General features: G+C 40.4%; 1 protein-coding gene across 2 annotated transcripts in view; it reads left to right on the top strand.

The window, feature by feature from the left end:
• Flt1 (fms related receptor tyrosine kinase 1) overlaps positions 1-25533 on the top strand; it is a 184212-nt gene that overhangs the window by 36133 nt on the left and 122546 nt on the right. For both annotated transcript variants that reach the window (XM_042685381.1, XM_042685382.1), the window contains exons 4-9: positions 16528-16652; positions 18649-18811; positions 18920-19056; positions 21623-21797; positions 22629-22746; positions 24798-24967. In XM_042685381.1, the coding sequence (XP_042541315.1) occupies positions 16528-16652; positions 18649-18811; positions 18920-19056; positions 21623-21797; positions 22629-22746; positions 24798-24967 (888 nt within the window). The remainder of the gene's footprint in view (positions 1-16527; positions 16653-18648; positions 18812-18919; positions 19057-21622; positions 21798-22628; positions 22747-24797; positions 24968-25533) is intronic.

The raw sequence follows: 25533 nt of genomic DNA, 5'->3' as shown, positions 1-25533 counted from the left end.
GTCCAATTTAGTTGGAAAGACCTTGAACCTAGCTCTTCATACTCAAAGTGATCTGGAGCCTCCCTCCCCATTCCTCCAAGCCTTGAGGCACTACTAAACTATAATGTCTGAGGGCTGGGAAGGTGGCTGAGTGGTAGAGCGCTTGCCTTGCATGCCTGAGGCCCTGGGTTCCATTCCTCAGCACCACATAAGCAAAAAGAAAAAGGCCGGAAGTGGCGCTGTGGCTCAAGTGGTAGAGCACTAGCCTTGAGCTGAAGAGCTGAGGGACAGCGCACAGGCCCAGAGTTCAGGCCCCCACGACCGGACCCCCCCCCAAAAAAATATATATATAATGTCTGAGAACTTATCATTGGAAAGTGAGTGAAAAAGAAATGGATAGCAGATGCATGTTCCTTTAGTTCTTCCCTGTAAAAGGAACTCATCTCTTTCCTTCTGTTTTATGGGGGGTGGGGTAAGAGGTGGGCATAGGGGTATGCAAGCACCTGTGCATGTTGCTATCAGGGTTTGAACTCAGGGCCTGGGCACTGTCCCTTAGCTTATTCACTCAAGGCTGGTAGTCCACTACTTGACCCACAGGTTCAGTTCCAGTTTGGGGGTTGTTTTTTCTGTTAATTGGAGATAAGTGTCTCATGGACTTTTCTACCATGGATGGCTTTGAACTGTGATCTTCAGATCTCAGCCTCCTAAGTAGCTAAGTTACATGCGTGAGCCACAGGTGGCTGTTGTCTCTCTTTTCTTGATCACTTTCCTGTCTGAGCCAACTGGAGCAAATGGTCTGAAAGATTCTCATCACAGATTCTCCTCCATTGGTTCTCCTCCTCTGGTATTCCCATAGACACAGAACTGGTGAGATCTTATAACAGCCTGACTTGAAATAGAAGGGTAAGGAGATGTGCATTCTCTAACCAGAGTTGAGAAGGCATCTTCTAGGAGAGAACAGTAATTAGGTGTTCGATGAATGTGCCTCATGGGAGAAAAGCTCTTACCTGACTGTGTGACCTTGAAGCAGTACAAGGCCTAATGGTACAGCTGTTCTGAGAAAAGATCCAATGCACAATTTGTACAGAACTTGAGTTTTCTTCACTTTAACGGCTGAGGAGTGACCATAAGATTTTCTTAAAGACTTTCACATACTTTATCTCTGAGAGAAATGGAGCTAGTATCACTTAAACGTGGTTCTTAACCAGGTACTGGTGGCTTGTAATCCTAACTACTCAGGAGGCCAAGATCTGAGGATCAAAGTTTGAAGCCAGCTTGGGCAGAAAAGTCCCCGTGAGATTCTTATCACCACTCAAAAACCGGAAGGGGAACTATGGCTCAAAGTGGTAGAGTTAAAAAAAAAGTAGGGCTGGGAGAACAAGGGAAGGAGTGATCTTGTTCAAGAAGAAATGTACTCTTTACCTGACTTATGTAACTATAACCCCTCTGTATATCATCTTTATAATAACAATTTTAAAATAAATAAAAGGTTGGGAATGTGTCCCTAAGCAGCTACCATCGTATCACTCTGAGGAGTGCCAAAGACTTCCTCTCTGTTCTTGAGGAAGATCCTGTTAGTGTTACATTGGACACTCACAGGTTTGATTCCAATGTTAGTTTTCTTTTGATTCCTTCTAAGACTTGATACAATATGGTTCAAGTACACAAAGCTCCACCAACACTCCAGACTGGGTAGCTGAGCAGCGGTGTGTAGCCCAATAGCCACCGTAGGATGGTGAATCTAGTATACGTTGTCATTCTAACAAGCAGGATGTCAGTAGAGAGTGATGGACTAAGCCTTGCTGCTTCCCTTCTCCTGTGATGATCAGAGATGACACTTCATCCCAAGCCAGTATTGACAGCTCCCTGTAGCAGTCGTGATGAACAGGGACTGTCACAGCCTCTAGCATACCTCAGCAGAATCTTCCTCAATGTCCCGAGATTCTTTAGGAGGAAAATACAGGTTCTATGCAGCAACATTCTCCTTTTGGGGAAAACAGACTAAAACAATTGACTTTTTATAGAGAAAAAAAATAAAAAAATCTACTTCTTGAAAAAAAACGTTCACTAATCCTAGCTATTCAGGAGGCTGAGATCTAAGGATTATGATTCAAAACTAACCCAGGCAGGAAAATCTGTGAGACCCTTATCTCAGTTTAGCACCAGGAAGCCAGAAGTTGGAGGGAAAGTGGGAGAAAAACATGGGAGGGGATAACAATGTTCAACAAGAAATGTACTCTCTACCTTATGTAGGTAGCTGTAATCCCTCTGTACATCATTTTGACAATAAAATTAAATTAAAAAATAAAATATTATCTTACACACAGGCATACAGACAGACACACACACACACACACACACACACACACACACACACACACACACACACACACACGAAGCCAGAAGTGTAGCTGTGCCTCAAGTGATAAACTGTCAAGCCTTAAGCAAAAATACTAAAGTATAGCCCCTGGGCTCTGAGTTCAAATCCCAGTACTGGCACAAAAGAAAGAAGGAAAAAGAGAGGGGGGGGGAGGCAGGGAGAAAGAAAGAAAAGAAAGGAAGAAAGAAAAAGGAAGGAAGGAGAGAGAAAGCAAGCAAGCAGGTAAGCAGGCAGGGGGGGTAGGGGGGAAGGAAGGAAAGGAAGGAAGGAAGCAAGCAAGGAAGGAAGGAAGAAAGGAAGGAAGGAAAGAAGGAAGGGAAGTTTAGCCACACTAGTTGGCTGAATTCTGTAGGTCTGGGGTTCTTAGGAAATCTATGACATTGCCTGCTATTGTCTGGTTAATGTCTAAAGTCTTCTCTGGCTTAGGTTTCAACTCAGCCAGCGAATTTACCTCACCTATCTCCTCCTTGTTTTACCTCTATCTCTAATGCATGGCTTCTTCCACTCATTTTCTGATACTCATGTTTCTTCTAGCACAAATCTCCCAGTAAAGATGGTTCCCAAGTTTTGTCTTGGGGATGGTCCCTGATTCCTACCATAGCAATCCCTTGTGCTCCATTGAGCCCACATTATTGGGAGTAGCAGGAGCTACTCCCACATCCTTGCTCAGAAGATGCAAAATACCTTGGAACACACCAAGTAGACACTATCAGTCTCCAAAGCCTGAGCAGGTTTCTTAGAGTGATGGCAGTGTGAAACTGCTTTGCGTTTGCAGAATTTTACTTCAGATGACCTTCTATAGAGAGTTCCTAGGGATTTTCTTGGAGTATCTCTCTGCAGTATCATTCAAAAGTGGAGAACAAGGTCAGGTTTTGCTTGATTTTTTAGTTTGCTTTTGTTTTTTATTTTGTTGATATTATGGAAGAAGAGAAACAAATCTTTCTAGGGTTGAAAATCTGCCCTTGCCAATGTCCAGAATCACAGAGTTTTCTTTGGGACACAGAGCCCTCCACATCTGGGCTGTGTCCGGGCTGGGTGCGCTCTGTAGGGCTGAGGCATGGAGAAGATTATCTATTCTATCCATCACCAGAGGACAGCTGATTAGGACCACATGGCATGAGCTTAGACAAGGGTAACCTAACTCCTAGCCATTTTTCTTTCCAGCTACGTGAGAATTTTGATGGAAGGCAGTCATGGTATCTTCAAGCCCTGCCATTTCACATTTCCCTTCTAAAAACATTTTGCCATTAAATCCCAAGACCTTGACTATAGCATGGAGACAATTACACATGATTGGGAAGGAAGCCATTTGTGTTGGGAGAGTTGTTGGCAGCTGACACATTGAATCTTTTTTTCCTTGACCTTTGCCCCAGACCTTAGGTTCACCTAGTTATGTTCTTAGGAATGCCAACCTTCGTACTTGATGCTACTGTCAAATATTCAGGTCATTCTTGAGAATAATCCTGGTTGTTTCCCAGGATACATATCAGGAAAATTTTAGCATGTCAGCTCTCTAGTGTTGTACTGTTAAGTCTTGTTAGCCACAACATAATTGTGTATCACAAAGCATTTAGCAGCGCTACATAAACACTCAAACATAATGAGAATGGGCATAGTCTGGAATGAGCCACTTGGACAATCTGAGCCTTGGTTAAGTTGATGATTGGGGCAGAATTAGGAAATTCAAGATGGCTGTGAAGTCTAGAGGCAATAGAATTGACTATACATCCACATCTTCCCCCCACCCCCCACCCAGTAATCAAGGAATATGAAACATAGGAGACCAGAACTTTCTGGTTTTAATGATTTAAAAAATCCCTCAGTAGACACTATATCAAAAGTGAACTATACAACTTGTGGACAGAGATGGGAGGGAAAAACTGGGAGAAAACAAAGGAAGGAGTGATATTGCCTATAAAGAAATGTACTTATTACCTGACTTATGAAACAGTAACCCATTTGTATATCACCTTTATAATAACAATAAAGATACTTACTCATAATAAAGAAATAAAAAAATCCTTGGCTAGGCACCAAGGTGCCTATAATTCTAGTTACTCAAGAGGTTGAGATCTGAGGATTGTGGTTTGATGCCAGATGAGGCAGGAAAGTCCATAAGACATCTCTGATTAACCACCAAAAAGCCTGAAATGGAGCTGTGGCTCAAGTGATAGAATGTCCCTGAGCATTTTTGCACCTAGACCCTGAGTTCAATTACACACACACACACACACACTCCTTTTCAAATAGTCTCTTAAGAAAAATGAGTAGAAGTGAAGCTGTTGTTCAAGTGGTAGAGTGCTACCCTTGAGCAAAAGCTCAGGCACAGTGCCCAGGCCCTCAGTTCAAGCTCCAGGACAAAAAACAAACAAAACCCACTGAATTTCTGGCCAGGTACTAGTGGCTCATGCCTGTAATCCTAGCTACTCAGGAGACTGATATCTGAGGATCGTGGTTCGAAGGTTCGAAGCCAACCCAAGCAGGAAAGTCTGCAAGACTTTTTTATTTTTTGGTCAGTTGTGCGGCTTAAATTCTGGGCCTGGGCACTATCCCTGAGTTCTTCAGCTCAAGGTAAGTGCTCTACTACTTGAGCCACAGAGCTATATCTAGTATTCTGGTGGTTAATTGGAGACAAGAGTCTCATAGACTTTCCTGCCTGGGCTGGTTTTGAACCGTGGTCCTCAGATCTCAGGCTCCTGAGTAGCTAGGATTGCAGGAGTGAGCCACTGGTGCCCAGCTTTCTGGGAGACTTTGATCTCCAATTAACCATCAGAAAACCAGAAATGATGTTGTGGCTCAAAGTGGTAGAGCACTAGCTTTGAACAGCACCCAGGCTCTGAGTTCAAGCCCCATGAAAAGAAAGGGGGTGGGGGGGGGTGGAGAGAAGAAAGGGAGGGAGGGAAGGAGGGAGAAATGAGCAAGGGACTTTTTCACAAGAAATGTCCTTATGCTGAAAGGCATTAAGTTGCTGACATTTCATAACTGACCATGATACCTGCAAGGCCTACACTGACTGTAGGTGAGAAGATGATGGGCTGTTTTGAGCTTGAGGGTCCTGGCAGTTCTTTAGCTTGGTCTCCTCTGAGACCCTGTTTTCATTCCTGCTAGGTCTTCAGCTTTGGGCAAACTGCTTTTAAGAATAATGGATAACACTCCCATGTTCTCTGCAGGGTACGTCCTAAGCTCCTTGAATATGTTCATCAATTTTATCCACATACCCCTGTAAAGGGTTTGTTTGTTTTTTTGGGGGGGGGGGGGGTGGTACAGTCCTGGGGCCTGAACTCTGGGCCTGTTCACTGTCCCTGAGCTCTACAGCTCAAGGCTAGCGCTCTACCACTTGAGTCACAGCACCACTTCCAGCTTTTATCTTTTTGCTTATGTGGTGCTGAGGAATCGAACCCAGGGCCTCAAGCATGCAAGGCAAGTGATCTACCACTGAGCCACCTTCCCAGCCCATCTCTTTGTGTTTTTTAATGATCATGTCAGTGTGTTTTTTTTAACAGTTTCTTTATCATTTAGTTTCAGGTTCACAGCAAAATTGAGAGGAAGGTAGAGAGAGATCCCATATGCCTCCTACTTGCCACACATAGCTTCCCCTATTGTTAAGATCTCCCTTAGAAAGGTACTTTTGTCATAGCTGATGACCTATGTGAAGACATCGCAGTCATCCAGAGCCCACAGGATGAACTCCACTAGGAGTTCATCCCTGGTGTTGTGCATTGGAAGAATGTAGGCAAATCCATAATGCCATGAATCCATCTTTATGCTGTGTATCACACACCACATTTCCACTACCCTAAAACTCTATTCTCCACCTGTTCGTCCCTCTCACCAATCCTCATCCCAGGAAACCACCAGTCTTTCTATCATTTCCATAGTTTTGCCTTTTTCAGAATTCATATAGTTGGGATTAGACATTACCCTTTTTTGTTTGGCTCCTTTCATTCAATAATCTGCATTCAAGTTTCCCCCATGTCTTAAAAATATTTTCTTTCTTTCTTCCTTTTTTCCTTCTTTCCTTTCTTTCTCTCTCTTTCTCTTCCTTTCTCCTCTTTTCTTTCTTCTTTTCTTACTTTCTTCTTGGGGGGTATATTAGGGCTTGAACTCAAGGCCTAGACACTGCCCCTCAGCTATATCACTCAAGACTGGTGTTTTACCACTTGAGCAACACTTCCACTACTGTCCTTTTGATAGTTTATTGAAGATAAAGAGCCTCTGACTTTTCTGCCCATGCTGGCTTCAGTCTGAGATCCTCAGAGCTCAGCCTCCTGAACAGCTATAATTACAGGTGTAAGTCACCAACTCCCAGCCAATCATTTCCTTTTCACAGTAAATAGCATCCTATTGGATGGCCCACAGTTTATCTATCCATTCACCTATTTAAGGACATTTTGGTCGCTTCCAATCCTTGGCAATTAGGAATAAAGCTGATATATATATATATATATATGTATATATGTGTGTGTGTGTGTGTGTGTGTGTGTGTGTGTCTGTATGTATGTATATATATACACACATATATACATACACATATATACATGCACATATATGTGTGTGTGTGTATATATATATATATATGAATAAAGCTATACATGTTTATGTGAACGTAAGCTTTCAAATTCCAAGGACCTGACGGTGGATTTGTCTGCTAAGAGTGTGCTTAGTTTTATATGAAACTGCCAAGTTGGTTTTCATAGCATCCATACAAATCCATCTTCCCACCAGCAATGATGAGATCTCCTCTTACTCACATCCTCACTAGTGTTTGGTGGTGTCATTGCTCTGGATTTGACATTCAGTCATATCTAATTGTGCCTGCATTTCTCTGACATGAAATGAAGTATCTCTTCTATCATATACTCACTTGCCATCGATATGTCTTTTCTGAAGAAATGTTTGGTAAGGTTTTGGGCCTGTATGAAAAAATAAGATCATTTTCCTACTGTTGAGATGTAATAGTTCATTTGGCATTTTGGATAATTATCCTTTATAGACTGTGTCTTTTTCAAATATGTTTTCCCAGGTGGGCCTGTCCTTTTATTCTCTTGATATCTGTCTTCAGTAGAATAGACATTGTTCATTTTAATCAAGTACAGTTCTTAATCCTTCCTTTCATGTATTACACCTTTGGTGTTATTGTATTTAACTACCTCTCACAGCTGGAGAGTATCTAGGGGCACAGGACGTGGCTCGGTGGTAGAGCACCAACCTAGCATGTGCAATGTCCTCCAGCCCTTAAAAAAACTAATTAGGTCTTTTTTGTGTGTAGAGGTCACTACACAAATGCTTCTTCTTAGTGTCTTTATCCATGGAATAAGGAAAGTATTAATACCTGAAGTTGTTAGTAGATGCTTGACTTTCACGTAACCTACAATTTTGAATGAACTTGGTTATATGCAACTGTATTGCAGGGACACTAAGGGAAGAGAGCAGTAAGAGGGGATGCTTCATCTGGAATCCATGTTGCCCTTTTCCATTCCTCTCCCTAGATCCTCTGTACCAAATTACTCATTTTCTAGGCCTTAAATTAAGTATCATCCATTCTGGAAAGCCACTCTCTGACCCCTTCCTTCCACACAGGCCCTAGCTCTCACCAGCTCTGTGAGTCCAAGGCTAAATCTGTTTTGCCTACCCTGATAGACCTAGGAGCCAGCCCAGGGACTAGTATAAAGAAGGTGCTTAGTACATGATTGTTCAATAACAGAAACACAGGGTTTGAAGTTTCTACTAGTTTGACCTGGTTGCCTTGAGTTTTGAAGAATGCATTTAGGGCACACTGACTGAAAGAGTAAAACCTGGGGTTCACAACTCATATGCTATATAACTAAATAATGTCCAAAAAAATTCCAATGGACTTTAACCATGAATTAGCAAGATGTGATTTGGACCAGATAGATGTAAAGGCCCATATTTGGCTTCAATGCTTATTAATTAGTGTGGTATGGCTGAGCTGTGGCTGAGACAGCACACTTAGGGGACATTTAGCTTTCACCAAGAAAATCCATCCCGTGTTGGGCTGTCTTAATAAATATAGAGTGTCCAGCCTTGAGATGGCACCAGTTTTATAAGACAAACACTGAGAGACACAAGACAGACACTGCAAATAGGAATTCCAAAGCGAATTATTTAAGCCCTCTAAACTTTTTTTTTCATTTGTAAAAAAGGAATCTGCCTCATAACATTGTATTAAATGATTGGATGATTTTGTTGTTTTTATTGACAAGAAGCAGAACTGTTTAATCTAAAGAAAGTAATGAGAGCAGGTGCCAGTGGCTCACATGTGTAATCCTTACTAAGGAGGCTGAGATCTGAGGACTATGATTTGAAGGCAGCCCAGGAAAATCCATGAGACTCTTATCTCCAATTAATTACAGAAAAAGCCAGAAGTGGTGCTGTGGCTCAAGTGTGCTAGCCTTTAGCAAAAGAAGCCCAGGGACAGTGCTTGAGCTCAGGGACATTGCTCAAGCCCGGAGTTCAAGCCCCAGGTTCGGGGCGGGGGTGGGGGGTGGGGGTGGGGGGTGGGGGAAGTAATTGGACAAAAGGAGACACGAGTGTGATTGTCTTCTTGCAAGTTTTGTTATGTGAAAAAGATGAGAAGCTTTATCTTTATAATCCAAGCTGGTACAGCAACCATCTAAAAACAAACAAACAAAAAAAAAACAAGATAGAAGGATTCCAGCTTGACATAAATAGTTTCAAATATGTAAAACTTTCCAAGCCAGGCACTGGTGGCTCATGTCAGTAATTCTTGCTACTCTGAAGGTTGAGATCTGAGGATTATGGTTAGAAGCCACACAGAGCAGACAAATCTGAGAGACTCTTCTCTTTCTAATTAAACTTGAATTGAAGGTGTGGTTAAAGAGGTAAAGTGCAAGCCTTGAACAAAAAGGCAAAGTAGAGTTTGAGGCTCAAGCCCCAGTACCGGCACAACAACAACAACAAAAAACTATCCAAAAGTCAAAATGAGTTCCCCAGGAATGGAGGTATTTAAGTCTAGGATAGGTGTTTGTTGGTGAGACTGAATTTGATGGTGTAACAGGACCTTTCCACTACTATGATTTATTAAGTGTACAATGTGTGTCACTATCATTTTCCAGTTATCTGGTTCAGACTCATTTCACAACAACCCAATGAGATAAACTATCAGTCTTTTACAGAAAGTTGCAGAAATTCAATACTATGTTTAAAGCTGCATACTTTCTCAATTACCAAATCAGGCTTTGGGCCCAGGTCTGATTGCCTGTGAAGCTCCTGGCCTTTCCAACATAGCCTTTCCTTGGCTTCCATTCCAACGTTCTCAGACTTTTGTGGGCAATGCAAGGTTGCAAACTGGAAGTGTGCAGGCCCGGCTCAGATCAGATGGGCAGGCACAGCAATATTGGCTGCCAATGAGTCATCATTGGAAGAGTTGAACATCTGATTTCCTACTTATTTTAAAAACTGGGAACTTAAGCCACATTGGCCCATATTCCCACTTGGCAAGAACTGCCTACAGTGAGCAGTAGCTGCCTTTTTAGACATGGCTGCCACAGGCTAAACTGCCACCAGTCAGTCCTTCTGTCTCCCAACCAGTTCCTCCACTCATCAGCCTTCCTTGCCTGCTCCTAGAGAGCCCTCAGTATGTTGTATCTAGTGTGAACCTTGTGTTTGTGTGTATGTGCAAGCATGTCCCAATACTGGGGCATGGTGCTATCCTTTAGCACTTTTGCTCAAAGCTGGTGTTCTATATTTGAGCCACAGTTCCACTAATTGCTTTTTTGTCTTTTTGATAGGTAGTTGGAGATAAGAGTCTTAACCACTTCCCTGCCTGGACTGGCTTTGATCTGTAATCCTCATGTCTCAGCCTCTTGGGTAGCTAGGATTATAGGTATGAGCTACAGGCACTCACAAGATCTTCTGTAGTTTTCCCCAAAATGTCTTGTACATATCTCAGTATAAAATTTGCACCTTTTGTGTGTGCGTGTGTGTGAAACATAGTCCTAAGCACTGTTTTCTTTTTTGATGATGTGAAAAGTAGAATTGTTTTCATAATTTCTCATATTGTTCATTGTAAGTATAAACATAGAATTCTTCTTGTATAATTATCTTGTCTCCTGAAATCTTGCTGAACTCACTATTAGTTCTAGTAGTTTTAAACTGTTTTCTTTTTTCGTTGATCATGGAGCTTGAACTCTAGGCCTGGGCACTGTCCCTCAGCTCTTCAGCTCAAGGATAGAGCTCTACCATTTGAGCCGCTTCTGGCTTTTTCTGCTTATTGGTGCTGAGGAATTGAACCCAGGGCCTCATGCATGCAAGGCAAGCACTCTACCACTGAGCCACCTTCCCAGCCCCTAGTTCTAGGACTGTTATAATGGATTCTTTAGTATTCCCTATTTAGGAAGATCATGTCATCTGAAAACAGAAACTTTCCAAACCAAATGCATCATTTTGATCTTTCCAATGTTAATGCCTCTCCTTTTTCTTATTACTAACTATCAACGATGGGAATGAACACTGCTGTCTTGGTCCTGATCTTAATTAAGGGAAATCATCCAGTATTTTACCATTAAATCTGATGTTAACTGTATTTTTAGAAATGCTATTTATTAGGTTGAGAAGGTTCTGTTTGAATATTCATGCTTGAATATTTTTATCATGAAAGGAGTTAGATTTTGTCAAATACTTTTTCTGTTTCACGATGATCATGTGGCTTTGGTTTATATTCTATTGATCTATTACTTGTTAGTTAATATTTAGACATTAAAGCAACCTTTTATTGCTGAAATAAATCCAGAGGAGGTTATTGTATATAATGCCATTTATATGCTAGATTTAATATGCTATTATTTTGTTAAGATTTCTTTCTTTGTATCCATACTCATAAGAGATACGGTTCTGTAGTTTTTTGTAATGTCTTCAGTGTGGGTATTATACTGGCCTCACCAAATGAATGAGTTCAAAAGTTTTCCTTGCTCGAATATTTTTGGGGAAGTGATGAATTGGTATTCCTTACTTTCCATCTGAGTCTTGGTTTCTCTTTGTGGGCAATTTTTGTTGTTGTTGTTTTAAGTTACTAATTCAATCTTTTATTACAGGTTGACTTGGATTGTCTATGTTTTCTCAGTTGCAGTAGCTTGAATGTTTGACCTTTTTGTCTGTTATCTAATTTATTGACATAGAATTCTATTTCTCTATCCTTCTTTTTACTCTGGGAATAGTATTAATGCTTATATAGTTCACTTCCAATTCGATTCTCCTCATCTAAGTCCTCTCTCTCTCTCTCTCTCTCTCTCTCTCTTGTTGGTCGTGGGGCTGGAACTCTGGACCAGGGCGCTATCCCTCAGCTCTTCAGCTCAAGGCTAGAGCTCTACCACTTGAGCCAAGCACCACTTCCAGTTTTCTGATGGTTTATTGGAGATAAAAGTCTCACAAACTTTCCTGCCCAGGCTGGCTTTGAACCATGATCCTCAGATCTCAGCCTTCTGAGTAGCTAGGGTTACAGGCACAAGCCACTGGTGCCTGGCCAGTCTTTTCTTCTTGTACCTTGGCTTTTCTGGCTAGAGGGTTAGCAGTTGTGTTCATCTTTTTAAAAAGTCAACTGTGACTAGTTTTCTCTGCTGTTTCTCCATTCTGTTTCATTGGTTAGTGCTTAATTTGTATATTTTTTGAGATTTTTTTCCCCAAATTCCTTTCTGTTATTACCTTCAAATTTCATTTCACTCTAGTCAGACAATATATATTGCATTATTTCTATTCTTTTAAATGCTTTAGCGTTTTATGGGCTATCGTTTATCTTTAATTTTTTTTCCATTTGCACTTGAAAAAGCACATATCTTACTGTGGTGAGCCAAGTGTTCTATAGATGCCTGTTCAGTAGAGTTAATCAATAGTAGTATTCAAGAAACCAACATTTTCATTTTTGAAAAATCTGTCCAGCTGTCTATTAGTTATTTAAAGTGAAATACAGAAATCTTGGTATATTATAGTTGAAGTGTTTGCTTCTCCTTTAAATTCTATCCATTTTTAATTTATGTGTTCTAATGTGTCCTGTTGTTTGGTACTTATGTGTTTATAATTGTTATATCTTTCTAATAGGTTGGCCATCTTATTAAGTGTCCATCCTTATCTTTACTAATATTTCCTGTTTTAAAATCTGTTTTGTCTGTTGTATATATGGCCATACCAGCTTTCTTGTCATTGTCCCAAAGCTGTTTTGAATTGTCAAAGGCTTTAGGTAGACAGTGTGAGTCATTGAAGAATTTGCTTCTTTCCATTTTCTGCTCATATTGTAAACATACAGTTTCACTATCCCAGAGATCTATATATGCTTCAAAATATGAAGACTCTTAGTTTCATGTCTAGATAGGGTTGTCTTCATGGGATTTGTTGATGAGTTTTTATTCTCTCCATTTCTTCCTCAATCAATGGAAATCACACCCTCCTTTAATAGACATGAGACTCTTCATGATGATAACTTAAAGAAAAAGAGAATGAAACGAAAGGGAAAGGAAGTCAGGAAGAGGTTTATTTACAAAAGGAAAATCTTTAAAATGTATATGTGTTAGGAAATGAGATATTTACTTTTTTTTTTTTTTTTGCCACTCCTGGGGCCTGAATTCAGGGCCTGAGTTCAGGCCCTGAGCTTCTTTTTGCTCAAAGCTAGTTCTCTACCATTTGAGCCACAGTGCTACTTTTGGCTTTTTCTGAGTAGTTTATTGTAGATAAGAGTCTCACAGACTTTCCTGCTCGGGCTGGCTTCCAACTGCAATCCTCAGATCTCAGCCTCCTGAGCAGCTAAGATTAAGGTGTGAGCCACCAGCACCCTGCAAAGTGTTTATTCTTGAACCCCATTTCCAGTCAAAAGTTTCCTAAACTTGGTGATCCTTTCCTTGCTTTGAGTCCAAACTAACTTCCAAGTGATGCTAGTCAGAAATGAAGAATAAGAATGGTAGGCTGAGGCCTGTATGTCTAAACAGACATAATGTGCCAACACAATTATAGATTTCTAAAAGAAAAAAAATCCATGTATTAAAAATAGACATAATTCCATCTGAACAAGGGTCACCGTTTGAGACAAGCTCACTTATCCTGGAGGAAAAGTGATAAACCAGATAATCCCAGCGGGTAAGGAAACCTCATATTCTCTGCCAGGTTCCTGTCAGTGCTTTGAGCTCTGAGTTCAGAGAGGTGAAGGCAGCATGACTTTACCTATCCAGTGCTGTCGTGAGTCCTTGGTGATAGTGTTTCTGAGCTACCAGTGTGCTGGCAGTCTTTTGGAGCAGTTCTTCCTTACTCTTTCAACAACCAGGCAATTTGGTCTCAGGAAACCCTATTCCACTGCTGGTGGGTTAGAAGTCATTTTTAATTTTGTGACAAAGATGAATATGTCCCAGGGGAGTAGTAAGTGGTTTTGCAGTTGATATTAATGGAGCCATGACTTTGCTTGTATCTATGGTCCTACAAAACAAACTATATTTGTATTATGTCAGGCAAGTTCTTCCTTAGCCCTTCCTTGAAGCAAATTGCAGCAGAAACATTCTGTAAGTCCAGATTGTATTGGACTGGTATGTGTGTGTGTGTGTGTGTGTGTGTGTGTGTGTGTGTGTAAAGAAAGAGTGACAGATCTACAGCCATAAACTCATTTGCAAGCAGTGGATTAAAGTCACTATTAACTGTCATGTAAATGATGTGTTTTGAATTGGGTTTGAATAGACACAAATCAGTGAAGTTATGCCATCTTTAAACATAAATTGCGTGGGCCCCCGGGTGACAAAGGAATTGACTTTCAGAGGCCAGTAGCTGTAGTAATATGTAAGTGTTTGGGGGACCAAAGAGACAAAGGAGGAAGAAAGTCAGAGTCATATTGAATTCATCTTTTCTATTTGCATTTGGAGCTGGCATTTCATTAGCCTGGAAATGACTTCACTGATGTTTAGTATTTCCTGGAGGAACTTTTTATACCAGTGTCTTTTGTTGAAAATGGCTGTTTAGGGAGACAGTAAATTAAATATGAAGGATGTACAACTTAGTTAAATGAATTAAACCATTTCCTGGTGTTTGTGTTTTACCTTGGGACTCACAAAGGAGACAAAAATATAGACCCACAGGAGGAAGGAAAGGAATGATCAAATCCCTGTGGTCTCTAGCTGAATGTCTAGCTCAGCAGCTTTATTTAGAGGAAGAATTTAATGCTGATAAGGAATACTTGTCACCATATAATTAACTTTTCCTCTTTGCCTATGTTATGCACCCATTGCAAATTCCTAAAGAACACATGACTTTATGGTGACAGATAAGTCTCATTCTGTTTGAGAACACAAAGCTAAAAATGCAAAATGTATAGTTTTCTCAAGTTAAATGGCTGGTGTTTTGATAGTCTTAAACTTTAATAATTATTAAATGATAAATGGTCATTCTAGAAAATCTGATAATTATGGTAGAAGATAGGTAAGAAGATAATTCATAAAATTACCACCCAAAAATAATCATAGTGAACATTTTAATGTATTTATTTCTAGTCTTTGTTGTTTCCTGTGCTACACTGAAATCAAGGTGTTTTCATTGTTGAGCCTCATCTGAAATCTGTCGAGGAATTCATATTTGTTTCTGAGTACTGCCTTCTGGTGGTTGCCCAGAAATCCCTGGCATTCCTTGGCTTACAGATGCCATACCAAACTCTGCCTTTGTCCGCATATGGACATCTTCTTACCAGGATGCCAGCAAATAGATCAGATTAGGAGTATACTCTCCTTAGTTGAGGTCATTACATTTGTAACAACCCTATTTCCAAGTTAGGCCACATTCAGAAGTTCGAGGGTCAGGACCTCAGCATATCTTTATTCTTTTGTGTGTGTGTGTGTGTGGTGGTGGGGTAGGATCACAATTCAATCCATAACTGGATAGCCACCACCTGCTCATTTTCCACTTGGCATTTAGAGTGAGAGAGGCGTTTAGCATACAGATCCGAGACAGTATCCACAAGCAAGGCTGGGCCAGGTCGGTTTTTTCAGTCCAGATGGAGAAAGTTCACACAGGATTTCTGGGCCATTAAGTTTGAGCCAAGGGTGGTGTGTGTGGGGGGGAGGTAATGGTGGTAAAGGGGGGGGGGGGTGTTGAGAACTTTGATTCCAGAAAAGCTTCTTGCTCCTGAGGTTAAAGTCCGGGTGATAGGAAGGATGATTCTAAAAGGAAGTGATACCTGTCTGGGTTTTTTAAGGAATTCCAGGAAAGCTGAACAGGTGGTTTAAATCTTCTTTGCCTCTGGGATATCAAATGCCACTTTTTTTTTTTTTTGGTGCCAGTACTGGGATTTGAACTCAGAATCTGAGCACTGACCCTTTTCCAGTCTTTTTCTATATAAAGCCAGCACTCTGCTACTTGAGACATATCTGTACTTCTGTTTTGTTCTGTTTGTTTGCTTGCTTCCTGGTTAATTGGGAATAAGCATCTCTTGGACTGTTGTGCCTGGGTGGTGCTTCAAACTGTGATTCTCAGAAACTCAGCCTCCTGAATAGCTAGGATGACAGGCATGCTCCACCTGTGTCTGGCTTATACTTTCAAATGAGTTATTATTTTGGTAATTATTTAAGGTCTTTAGCAGACCTCTCTGCAAGTACATGAAGATACTTTTCTCTTAGTAGATACCCTGAGCAAGGTAAAGAAACAGACTTAAGTGCATCTGAATACAGGCAGTTTTCCACACTGCTCCTGTGGCCCCTCCCTGCTCTTCCTCAGCACATCACACTCTCATTCATTCTTAGCCCACCAGGAAAGGTCTCAAAAGCCTTTACTTCATGCTCTGTCATTCAAATGATAATCTGCACGTTTGTTACACTAGTATCACCTCAATACTAAAGGTGTTGACTTTGCTCACTTGCACCTGCGCCCTTTGTCACAACTCTGGAGGGCACTTCCTGGGGACATTTAGCATAGCTGCAGTGAGAATTTTATGCAAAATAGTCTTCTCATTGCAAGTTCCTCTCCCCCGCACCCCGCCATGGCCTATTAGCGCATCCAGGTAATGCAAGAACTGAATACAAAATTAGAGGAGCTTTTTCTTTTAGGGTCAGATTCAGAGGTGAAGTTTGAGAATGTGCAAGTTAGTTTAACCACTAAGGGGAAAGCCAGCTGGGTCAGCTACAGCATCTATTTGTTGGTGTTTCAATTACAAAGTCTTTCTTTTTCCTCAGATGCAGATAGGCCTTTCGTAGAGATGCACAGTGAAATACCTGAACTTATACATATGACTGAAGGAATGGAGCTCATCATTCCCTGCCGAGTTACGTCACCAAACATCATTGTTACTCTAAAAAAGGTACATTTGGGTGATGCTTCTCTCAAGAGTATTTTCACTGCAAATAAGCAGAGGAAAGTGGTTTGCTGTGGTGGTGGTGGTGGTGGTTGTTTATTCAAGTCCTGGGGTTTGAACTGGGAACTGTCCCTGAGCGTTTTTTGTCCAGGGCTAGCACTCTACCATTTGAGTCACAGTTCCATTTCTTGGGGGTTTTTTGTGGTTAATTGGAGAAGTTTTAATCATTTTTGTTCCGCTGGAATAATTTCCCAATAGTCTTTTAGCTCTCATTTTTTCTGAAGGATTGTCTGTCTCTTATAACACACACAGCCATGGCCACAGTGGATGGGGCTAAATACCCATTTTCTAGTTTTGCCCTTGTCAGCTAAAAACAAAAGTACTTCCTCTATGGAAGAGTACTAGTGGTAGTAACAGGTAGATTAAGAAACACCTTCAAGGAAATGCAAATCCATTTTTTAGCTCTGCTGAGGTCTTTCAGCAAGCCTCACTTTTAGATTCAGCACATGACTTGTTTTTGCTTATTTCAGTCCCTGGATTTCAATCCCTGACTTAAATTGCTCTGTTCTTTCCCCCTAATTGTTTCTGCCATATTAGAAGGAATGATTTCTTTTCCTTCTGAAAGCAAAGCATTCCTACAAGAACAGGTAAATTCTTCTGCATGTACTGAAACATGAAAGGCATCTCTCAATTGCTTTCAGTTTTCCATAAACAAGATGTAATTAACTTTAATTACACCACTAGCAACTCATAGCAGACAGAGGCACTAGTGACTTTTGGACTAGAAATTTCTGCCATAGGATCATAGATCCATATTCAGAACTCTAACAAGCAGTGTCAATAAATAAGATGTGGAGAGGGATATGTGTGTGTCAGGTGTACTTTGAAAAGAAGAGAGGAGATTTCCAGTTTCTACATGGACATTGGGCATTTCTTCTATAATTTGCTGAGGGAAGATAATTTTTTTCTTTCATCCACCTATGGTAAGTAAGTGGTATTCAAACTGTATTTCAGAAACTGGGCTGGCAGCCTGAGTATCTGGAGAATTTGGCTGGGCCAATCTATGAAGCAATGACAGTTTTCTAGAGTTCAATCCCAAGATGCTAATACCGTAGTGTTTAAACATTACCTTCTTAGGGGCTTAGATTGTAGCTCAGTAGTGGAGCACTTGCCGAGCATGTACAAGGCCCTGGATTCGACCCCCCAGTACATACATAAGAAAAGAAGCAAATCATGTATGAGCTCCCTGTGCTCAGGAACACTGGAGAGCTCTTCATTATGAACAGTGTCTGCAGCTTCTAGATACCATCTTCACTGAGCAGCCTGCCTTGTGTATCGCAAGATTCTCAGAATAACCCCAGCAAGTGCTCCATTAGTGTTACAAATCTTGAAGGACGAGGAATTACTGATAGTCCCTTCTTAGTAAGCCAGGCAGAATGTGAAGACACAGTTCTGGCTTACCAAAATTCCAGATGATGGAGACACATGAGGATAATCTGCAGTTTCGGTGGGGAAAAAAATGCAGATTGGATTTTGAAAACTAGACCAGTTTACTATGGAAAGTTTCAGAAGCCAAAAAATTACAGGCTCTGACTAAAAAAATCTGATGTAACAGCTTCAGATTTGACCATCCAAGCCTATCCTGGGTACATGCATCTTGTTGCCAAGGCTGGTCACACATGACCATCATTTCCATCATTCATCATGATATGAATATATCTTATTATATGAAAAGGGCTAAAGAACCAATGACAATAAACTGGTGTGTTTTTTCTTGAACTCTCTTCATTTTGTTCTTTCGTTAATTTTATTTGTGTTTTTAAGTCATGGTACAAAGGAGTTGCCATTCAACAAAGTCATATATGAGTACAACGCAGCCTGGTCAATGTCATCCCTTTCATCATTCTCTCCTCCCTCATGAAAAATGTGTTCACCCTAATGACCCATGAGAAAAGTATTACACATTCCAATTATGATGTTAAAGCCTCTTTTTCCTTTTCAGTTTCCTTTTGATATTCTGCTCCCTGATGGAGAAAGAATCATTTGGGACAGTAGGAAGGGCTTTATAATACCAACAGCAACATACAGAGAAATTGGGCTTCTGAGCTGCGAGACATCTGTCAATGGACATGTGTATCAAACAAACTATCTCACACATCGGCAAAGTAAGTGTAAGTGATACTCTCTAAGACATGAAAGGAGCCAGAATGTTCTAGGGTTCATCTGCCCAATGGAATCCTGACTTGTACCTTCTCACTCTCTTATGCTTGCAGCCAATACCATCACAGACGTCCAGATAAGCCCACCAAGCCCCGTGAGATTACTCAGCAGTCACACTCTTGTCCTCAACTGTACAGCCACCACTGCCTTGAACACGAGAGTACAAATGACCTGGAATTACCCTGGTAAAGTGAGTGACCCACTTTCAATTTTTTAATCTCTTCTGAGAGCCATTTTTTAAGCAAGTTACATCCCACTGGATTTTTTTTTTTTAAGATGAAAACCATGAGAAAATTCTGTTTTCTGTGTCATTGTGACTACCTTGATAAGAAAGCTTTGCTGGCCTGCCAGTTCATGAGTATGACATCATCCAGATACTGTCTTTTGATGTTGGGGGTTTGAAGTGAATAGGTTGCTGTTTCTACTGGGTTTGAAGTGAATAGGTGGCTGTTTCTATTGTATGGTTCTGTGTGGAAAAAGGAATTGTTTCATCCTTGGAAGCGATGCGCTAGGATTTAGCGATGAGAGAGAAATTTATCACTAAATGACAGGTAGGGGGACTGTCTTCTGTAACAACAAGTTTTCAGGAGGCTGCCTTTGTTTGTACATTCACTTAAGGTCCTGGCAGACTGTCAGGCACCTGATGAGGGCATGTTTGGAGAAGATACAAGCCAGCCACCCATCTTCCATTAACTAACTGTCAAAGGAGCAATTCTGCCCTTCAGAAAAATGAGAAGGCTGACCACTGAGTCAAGGTTCCCTTACTCAAATGGAACATCTGTGCCAACAACCATTATTTTAAAATATATGGATGGGGAAACTATGATAAACTGTTAAGAAGACTCTGGCCACTCCCATTTCTTGTGTGTTAGGGTGATTTATGTGGTGTTTCCCAAGTACAATTTGTTATGTCATTGAGCTATGCCTGATCCCAAAGTTAATTTTTGATTGAATTGTATGCAAAAGATGAATGCACGATCCTATTGTTGTTTTGCCACATTTCTTGCCATGGAAAATAGAATAACTTAGTAACTCTGTAGAGACAATGATAAACTATAGAAACTACAGAATTTTCTATGAAATGGCATTGTTCCATTTAACTTAAAAAATGCAGTGGTTTGTAGCAGTATTTCTATAGTTTGCTATAAATAAGGTATTTCAATAAATGCCAAGAGAAGAAACTGTTGTTCTGTTGCCATTGCTGCTATAAAGAACATTGATAGTACAAGACTACAAGTATGCTCATACTTAAAATCCCAGCTATGAGCCGGGCGCCAGGTGGCTCACACCTGTAATCCTAGCTACTCAGGAGGCTGGGATCTGAGGATCAAGGTTCAAAGCCAGCCTGGACAGGAAAGTCCATAAGACTCCTATCTCCAATAAATCACTCAGAAAATCAGAAGTGGCAAAGTGGCTCAAGTGGTAGAGCACTAGCCTTGAGCTGAAGAGCTGAGGGACACTGCTCAGGCCCAGAATTCAAGCCCCCTGACCAACAGCAACAACAACAAAAATCCCAGCTAGGTGGAAGGCAGATATGAGAATTGGAGTTTAAGGCCAACCTTGGTAGAAGCATAAGGGACCCTGCCTGAAATATAGAATGAGTTGTTTTCCAAGGCGGAAACAGTACCAGTGTTAAGTTGAGAGGGAAAGAGTTCTCACAGGAAGTAAAATCTCTTGTTGAGTTGAAATTTGTTACAGGCTGATCCTCTGACTTTTGATGGTAGTGACTGGCTTCTCTTCTCTGGTTACTGCTGAAGAAAATGTCCTAAACATGTCTGTGCCAGCAGAGAAAGCCATTGGATTATTTATTAAGCATGGCAAAGGGAAGAGCTAAATTCAAGATCCAAAGATCAGTCTGGACCATTCCCAAAGTCTTTTTTTTCTATGAAAAGATCGAGAGGAGGAAATGGATTATAAAATGAACAATTAACAGGGCAATATAATCTCGTCTTAAAATAGGCAAGTTCATATAGCTGAGCCTCAAGGCCTTTTCCTTTGGCCTTTTCCTGAGAGATCACCCTCCAAATTGTTGACTAAATTTTTCTATAGCTTTGATTTGCATGTCCTGGATCCAATTATTAGGATTTCACCAAAATTGGCAGTATTGCTCAAATAGTGAGACAATGAAATGAGTATTCTACCTTAATAGGAGAAGCTAGGATTCATCCAGTATTAGCAAAGAAATGCATGTGCTAATTTTTAAAACAATTTTACTTTGTTGTAAAGGTGATGGACAGAGGGAATACAGTTATTTCTGAGGGGGAATACATGCTAATTTATGAAGAAGCACTGTCATTATGTTAGACACTAAAGATACTTGTGGCTTATGTTTGTTTCTGGTTTCTACAGCTAGGGAATAGACTACTCTTTAGAAAAGTATGTGCGCTAGAAGAGAAACACTAGATTCCTACTCAAGTGCTGTGTTCCTAGCTGACATTGGCCAATGTCTGTTGCTTCTGTTTCTTCATTGGTCAAAGGGCAACAAACAATGCCAATTTCACTAGGTGGTTGTAAAAAATAATTGAGTTAATGATGTGAAAGTCCATTTGAAGAAATTAAGTCTAGATAAAGGCTACTCTACTGCCTATTTGAAGCACGTCTAGACAGATATAATTTCCAAACATCTTGCTCCAGGCCTTGCTTTTAGCCTATGAAAAGCAGCAGTTAGCAAAATCGTGCTGTGAGATATCCTAAAATCTCATGATGTTAAACACTTAAAGTTTCGTACATTTTTGTTTGTTGTGTTTTCTTTAAAGGCAATGAAGAGGGCTTCCATAAGACAACGGCTAGACCAAAGTGATCCCCTTGCCAATGTGTTCTACAGTATTCTTACTATTGAGAACGTGCAGAAGAGAGACAAAGGCATTTATACTTGTCGTGTGAAGAGTGGACCATCATTCAAATCTGTGAATACCTCTGTGCATGTGCATGGTAAGCAATGGTTCAGCAAGGCTAACTTGTGTTCTATTTCCTAATAATTTCACGCTTTGAGTTCTGTAAACAAGTAAACATACTTTTAGCTGATAGTTATCCCATTGTGAAAGCTTTGACGTGGTCTTCTCTTTACCTTCAGCCAAAGAGACAAATTAAGCATGTTAAGTACTCTTTAAATAGACTTTGGAATTGGGCAGTCTTTTCCTTACAAGTTTATTATGGTTAATAACTCAGTTAGGTCATAAGATATTTATGAAATTCCTCACTTAAAGTCCTATATAAACAAAACAGAAAATGCTGATCAATTTTACCTTTATTAGCTGGAGAAAGAAAAATCTCCCTGGTACTACTATGAAGTAGAGAAATAAAAATAGGATGTGGGCCTGGCAACAGTAGCTCATGCCTTTTATCCTAGCTACTCAGGAGACTGAGATCTAAGGATCCTGGTTTGAAGCCAGCCTGGGCAGGAATGTCCTTGACACTCTTACTCGTCTTCAGTTACCTATCAAAAAGACAAAAGTGGAACTGTGGCTCAAGTGGTAGAGTGCTAGCCTTGAGCGAAACAACCAACCAAACAAACAAACACAAAGCTCAAGGACAGTTTTCAGGCCCTGAGTTCTAGCCCCAGTACCAGCACACATAAAAAAAGAAAAAGAAATGTTTTCTCCATTGCTCAACCTTTGGTCTCACTGATAGGCATCGTCTTAATTCAGCTATGCCATTTATTTGTTGATGTCACCCTCCTGTACTGGGGCAGTTTTATTTATGTAACTCTTCTTTTTTCAATTTATTTTTATTATTTCTCCTTTAAAAACAAAACAAAACAAGAAAATGGATTCATCACTATGAAGCATCGGAAACAGCAGGTGCATGAAACCATAGCGGGCAAGAGGTCCTACAGGCTTGCCATGAAAGTAAAGGCCTTTCCCTCACCAGAAGTTGTATGGTAAGCTCATAATTTTTATATCAGTTAAAGATGTTTTTGTAAGTAAGCACAGGCAAGAGTAAATTCCTGAAAACAAATGCTGTGAGAAGTTGTTCAGGGTAGCACAGGAGGGCCAACGGCTGTGGGGTGTCTGGGTGGTGTTGGTGAAGAGGGCAGAGGAGGGAAGGAAAGGGAAAACAGGCACTAGAATGAAGCAAGAGCTGGGAGTTTGAGGGCTTGTTTCAGTTTACTCAGTCCCTCAGCAAGACTGAATTTCTGCATCTTAAAACCTACATATGATGTCAACATTCTCTGAATGGGATGTATTAAGCAATAACTAGGAAGCATCTAGAATGTAACATGCTCTATTAACCCTGAAGAAGTGGGTCCTTGTAATGAGCATACCGAAAATAATTCTTTTACATCCAGCTGGGTTGAAAGTTCCAGTCTTGTTGTAAAATTAAACATTAATAGAGACAAGACTTATTCATTTGAAGGAGTGGACAAATGGACCTACTTGAACTAATGAAGTTGTTTTTGGCTTGAAGGTTACATATTCAGAAAGCCCTTACATGTTTTTTTTTTTTTCTTCCTTGAAAAAAAATGCCTGTACAACACCTATATAAAACAATGTAATCTGTTTATAATCTGTAGTCATTTCATTAAATTCCAACATCTCTGGCTTAAGTCATTACCTTTTAAACAAAGGATTTGGTATAAAATAGATTAGGAAAAACAATCTACAGTTTACAGAAGTGGTGCCATTTTGGAATCTCCTCAACTCGGACTTAGTTTGGCTTTCAGTATCATACAAGTGGAGTGTTTGGAGTTTCCTCAAATAATGAATAGAAAATTCCTAACAAAAATTCAATTGTGTCTATGCCTTCATGCCATCACAATTAGAAAAGCAATATTTTTGGTTTATGATCTTTTAAATTATGATATCTTGCCTATGATAATATCTTTAAAGGTTTGATAGTAAATTATTATCCCTAATAGAAAACTTAATGGTGATTGAATGACTAAAAGGTACATCTATTCTTTCTCTGTCTGAGCATGTTGTCTTTAGTGCTTATTTCTCCACTACCTAAGTAACAAAGGTCACTGTTTTGTTCATAGGAAGTATCATTAATATTAAGATACTTATAATCATAAAATACAGCACAGTCATTTTAATTGCTTTGGAACTGGGGTCCGTAGTAATAGGAACTTGCTTGCAGGACTGCAGATCTGATTGTAAACTGACACCATTTCCAATATTAGGCCTTCTTACAGAACATACTAACCTCCTAACAGATCCAAGAGGCCTATTTAAAGAAGTGCACATTTACATGAAATCATTGGACTTTCGAATTGAAACAATCTTTGGGAACCTATAGAAAATCTGAGGGCACTGAAGCTCACACTGGACAGTCACACATTCAACCAAGTACAGTTGGTGGCAGAGGCAGGCCAAGATTGCAGGCCTCCTGAGACACAAGTGAAGATATCAAGACATTGATTCTATATTTAAAGTGGTTTCAAAATTGTTTTAAATTGATGCTTTGTTCTGCTTTAGCAATTCTTTCATGGGGGTGTGGAGGGGGGGAGCTATGAAAGGGACAACTGGTGTGACCATTTATATGACTAATAAAAACTCCACATGAGACCACAATAGGAACGTCTATTTTTATGTATTTTTATCTGGAGAAGTGATCTAGTTGATCTGACTTACAATGGCTCTTATGCTGCTCCTGGGGCCTCATGGAAAACTCTGGAAAACATCTGGGGAGGAATCGGAGCCTGTTCCTCTGGGTTAATACTTATACCAGCATCCCTGTAGGTACTTTAAGTCACTTCACTTTCTTCTCCTAGTTTATGTCTTCCTCCCTGCCAAGAAAAGCAAAACATTAGCCAGTCTAAAACCCACACATCCCTTTCTTTACTGAACAGTTAGCACCATTTAAAAATCAATGTGACTGTTCAAAGGCTCAAAATGGTCCACTTGGAATCCCAAACATCAATGCTCAAAATGGGAGTGTGATGCCAAAGTGAAGCTTGTGAAGGGACTTACCAATTGCTTGTGATTTCAGGTTAAAGGACGGCTTCCCAGCAACAGAGAAATCTGCTCGCTACCTGGTTCACGGCTATTCACTAACTATTAAGGATGTAACCCCGGAGGATGCAGGCGACTACACACTGTTACTGAGCATACGGCAGTCCAATATATTTAAAAACCTCACTGCCAATCTCATCGTAAATAGTAAGTTTATAGTTCTTAGATGCTTTGGGCCTTGGGCAGGAAAAAACTAATGAAAAAAAAAATCAGTTCAAAAGTCAGTATACAGCACCCAGGCTCTGAGTTCAAGCCCTATGACTGACCCCCCCCCCAAAAAAAAGTCATTATGATACTGTCAAAGAAAACTTTGGTTTTAGTTTGGTTTGATTTTTTTAACTCAGAGCCACTTGCACTCACTTGGCTTTTTCCACTGAAGGCTGGCACTCTACCACTTGAGCCACACTTCTACTTTCAGCTTCTTGTTGGTTAACCAGAGATTAAGAGTCTCATGGACTTTTCTGCCTGGCCTGGTTTCAAGCGGTAAGGATTATAGACCTGAGCCACGAGGCCTATTATTTAAACAATAATAGTTCAAAACTGAATTTTAGATTATTATTTTTAAAACATTTCTCAGGTTGGGAGATGTGGTTTCACTGGTAGAGGGCCTTCCTAACATGTGTAAAGTCATGGGTTTGATCCCCAGTACAGGGGGGGGTGTGGAGATGGAGAGGGAGAAGGAGAGAGAAAGAGAAAGGGAGAGGGAGAGAGAA

This window comes from Dipodomys spectabilis, unplaced genomic scaffold (genome assembly GCF_019054845.1).
Source record: "Dipodomys spectabilis isolate Male_0828 unplaced genomic scaffold, ASM1905484v1 ptg000095l, whole genome shotgun sequence".
NCBI lineage: Eukaryota > Metazoa > Chordata > Mammalia > Rodentia > Heteromyidae > Dipodomys > Dipodomys spectabilis.
This window is presented reverse-complemented; position numbering and strand designations above follow the sequence as displayed.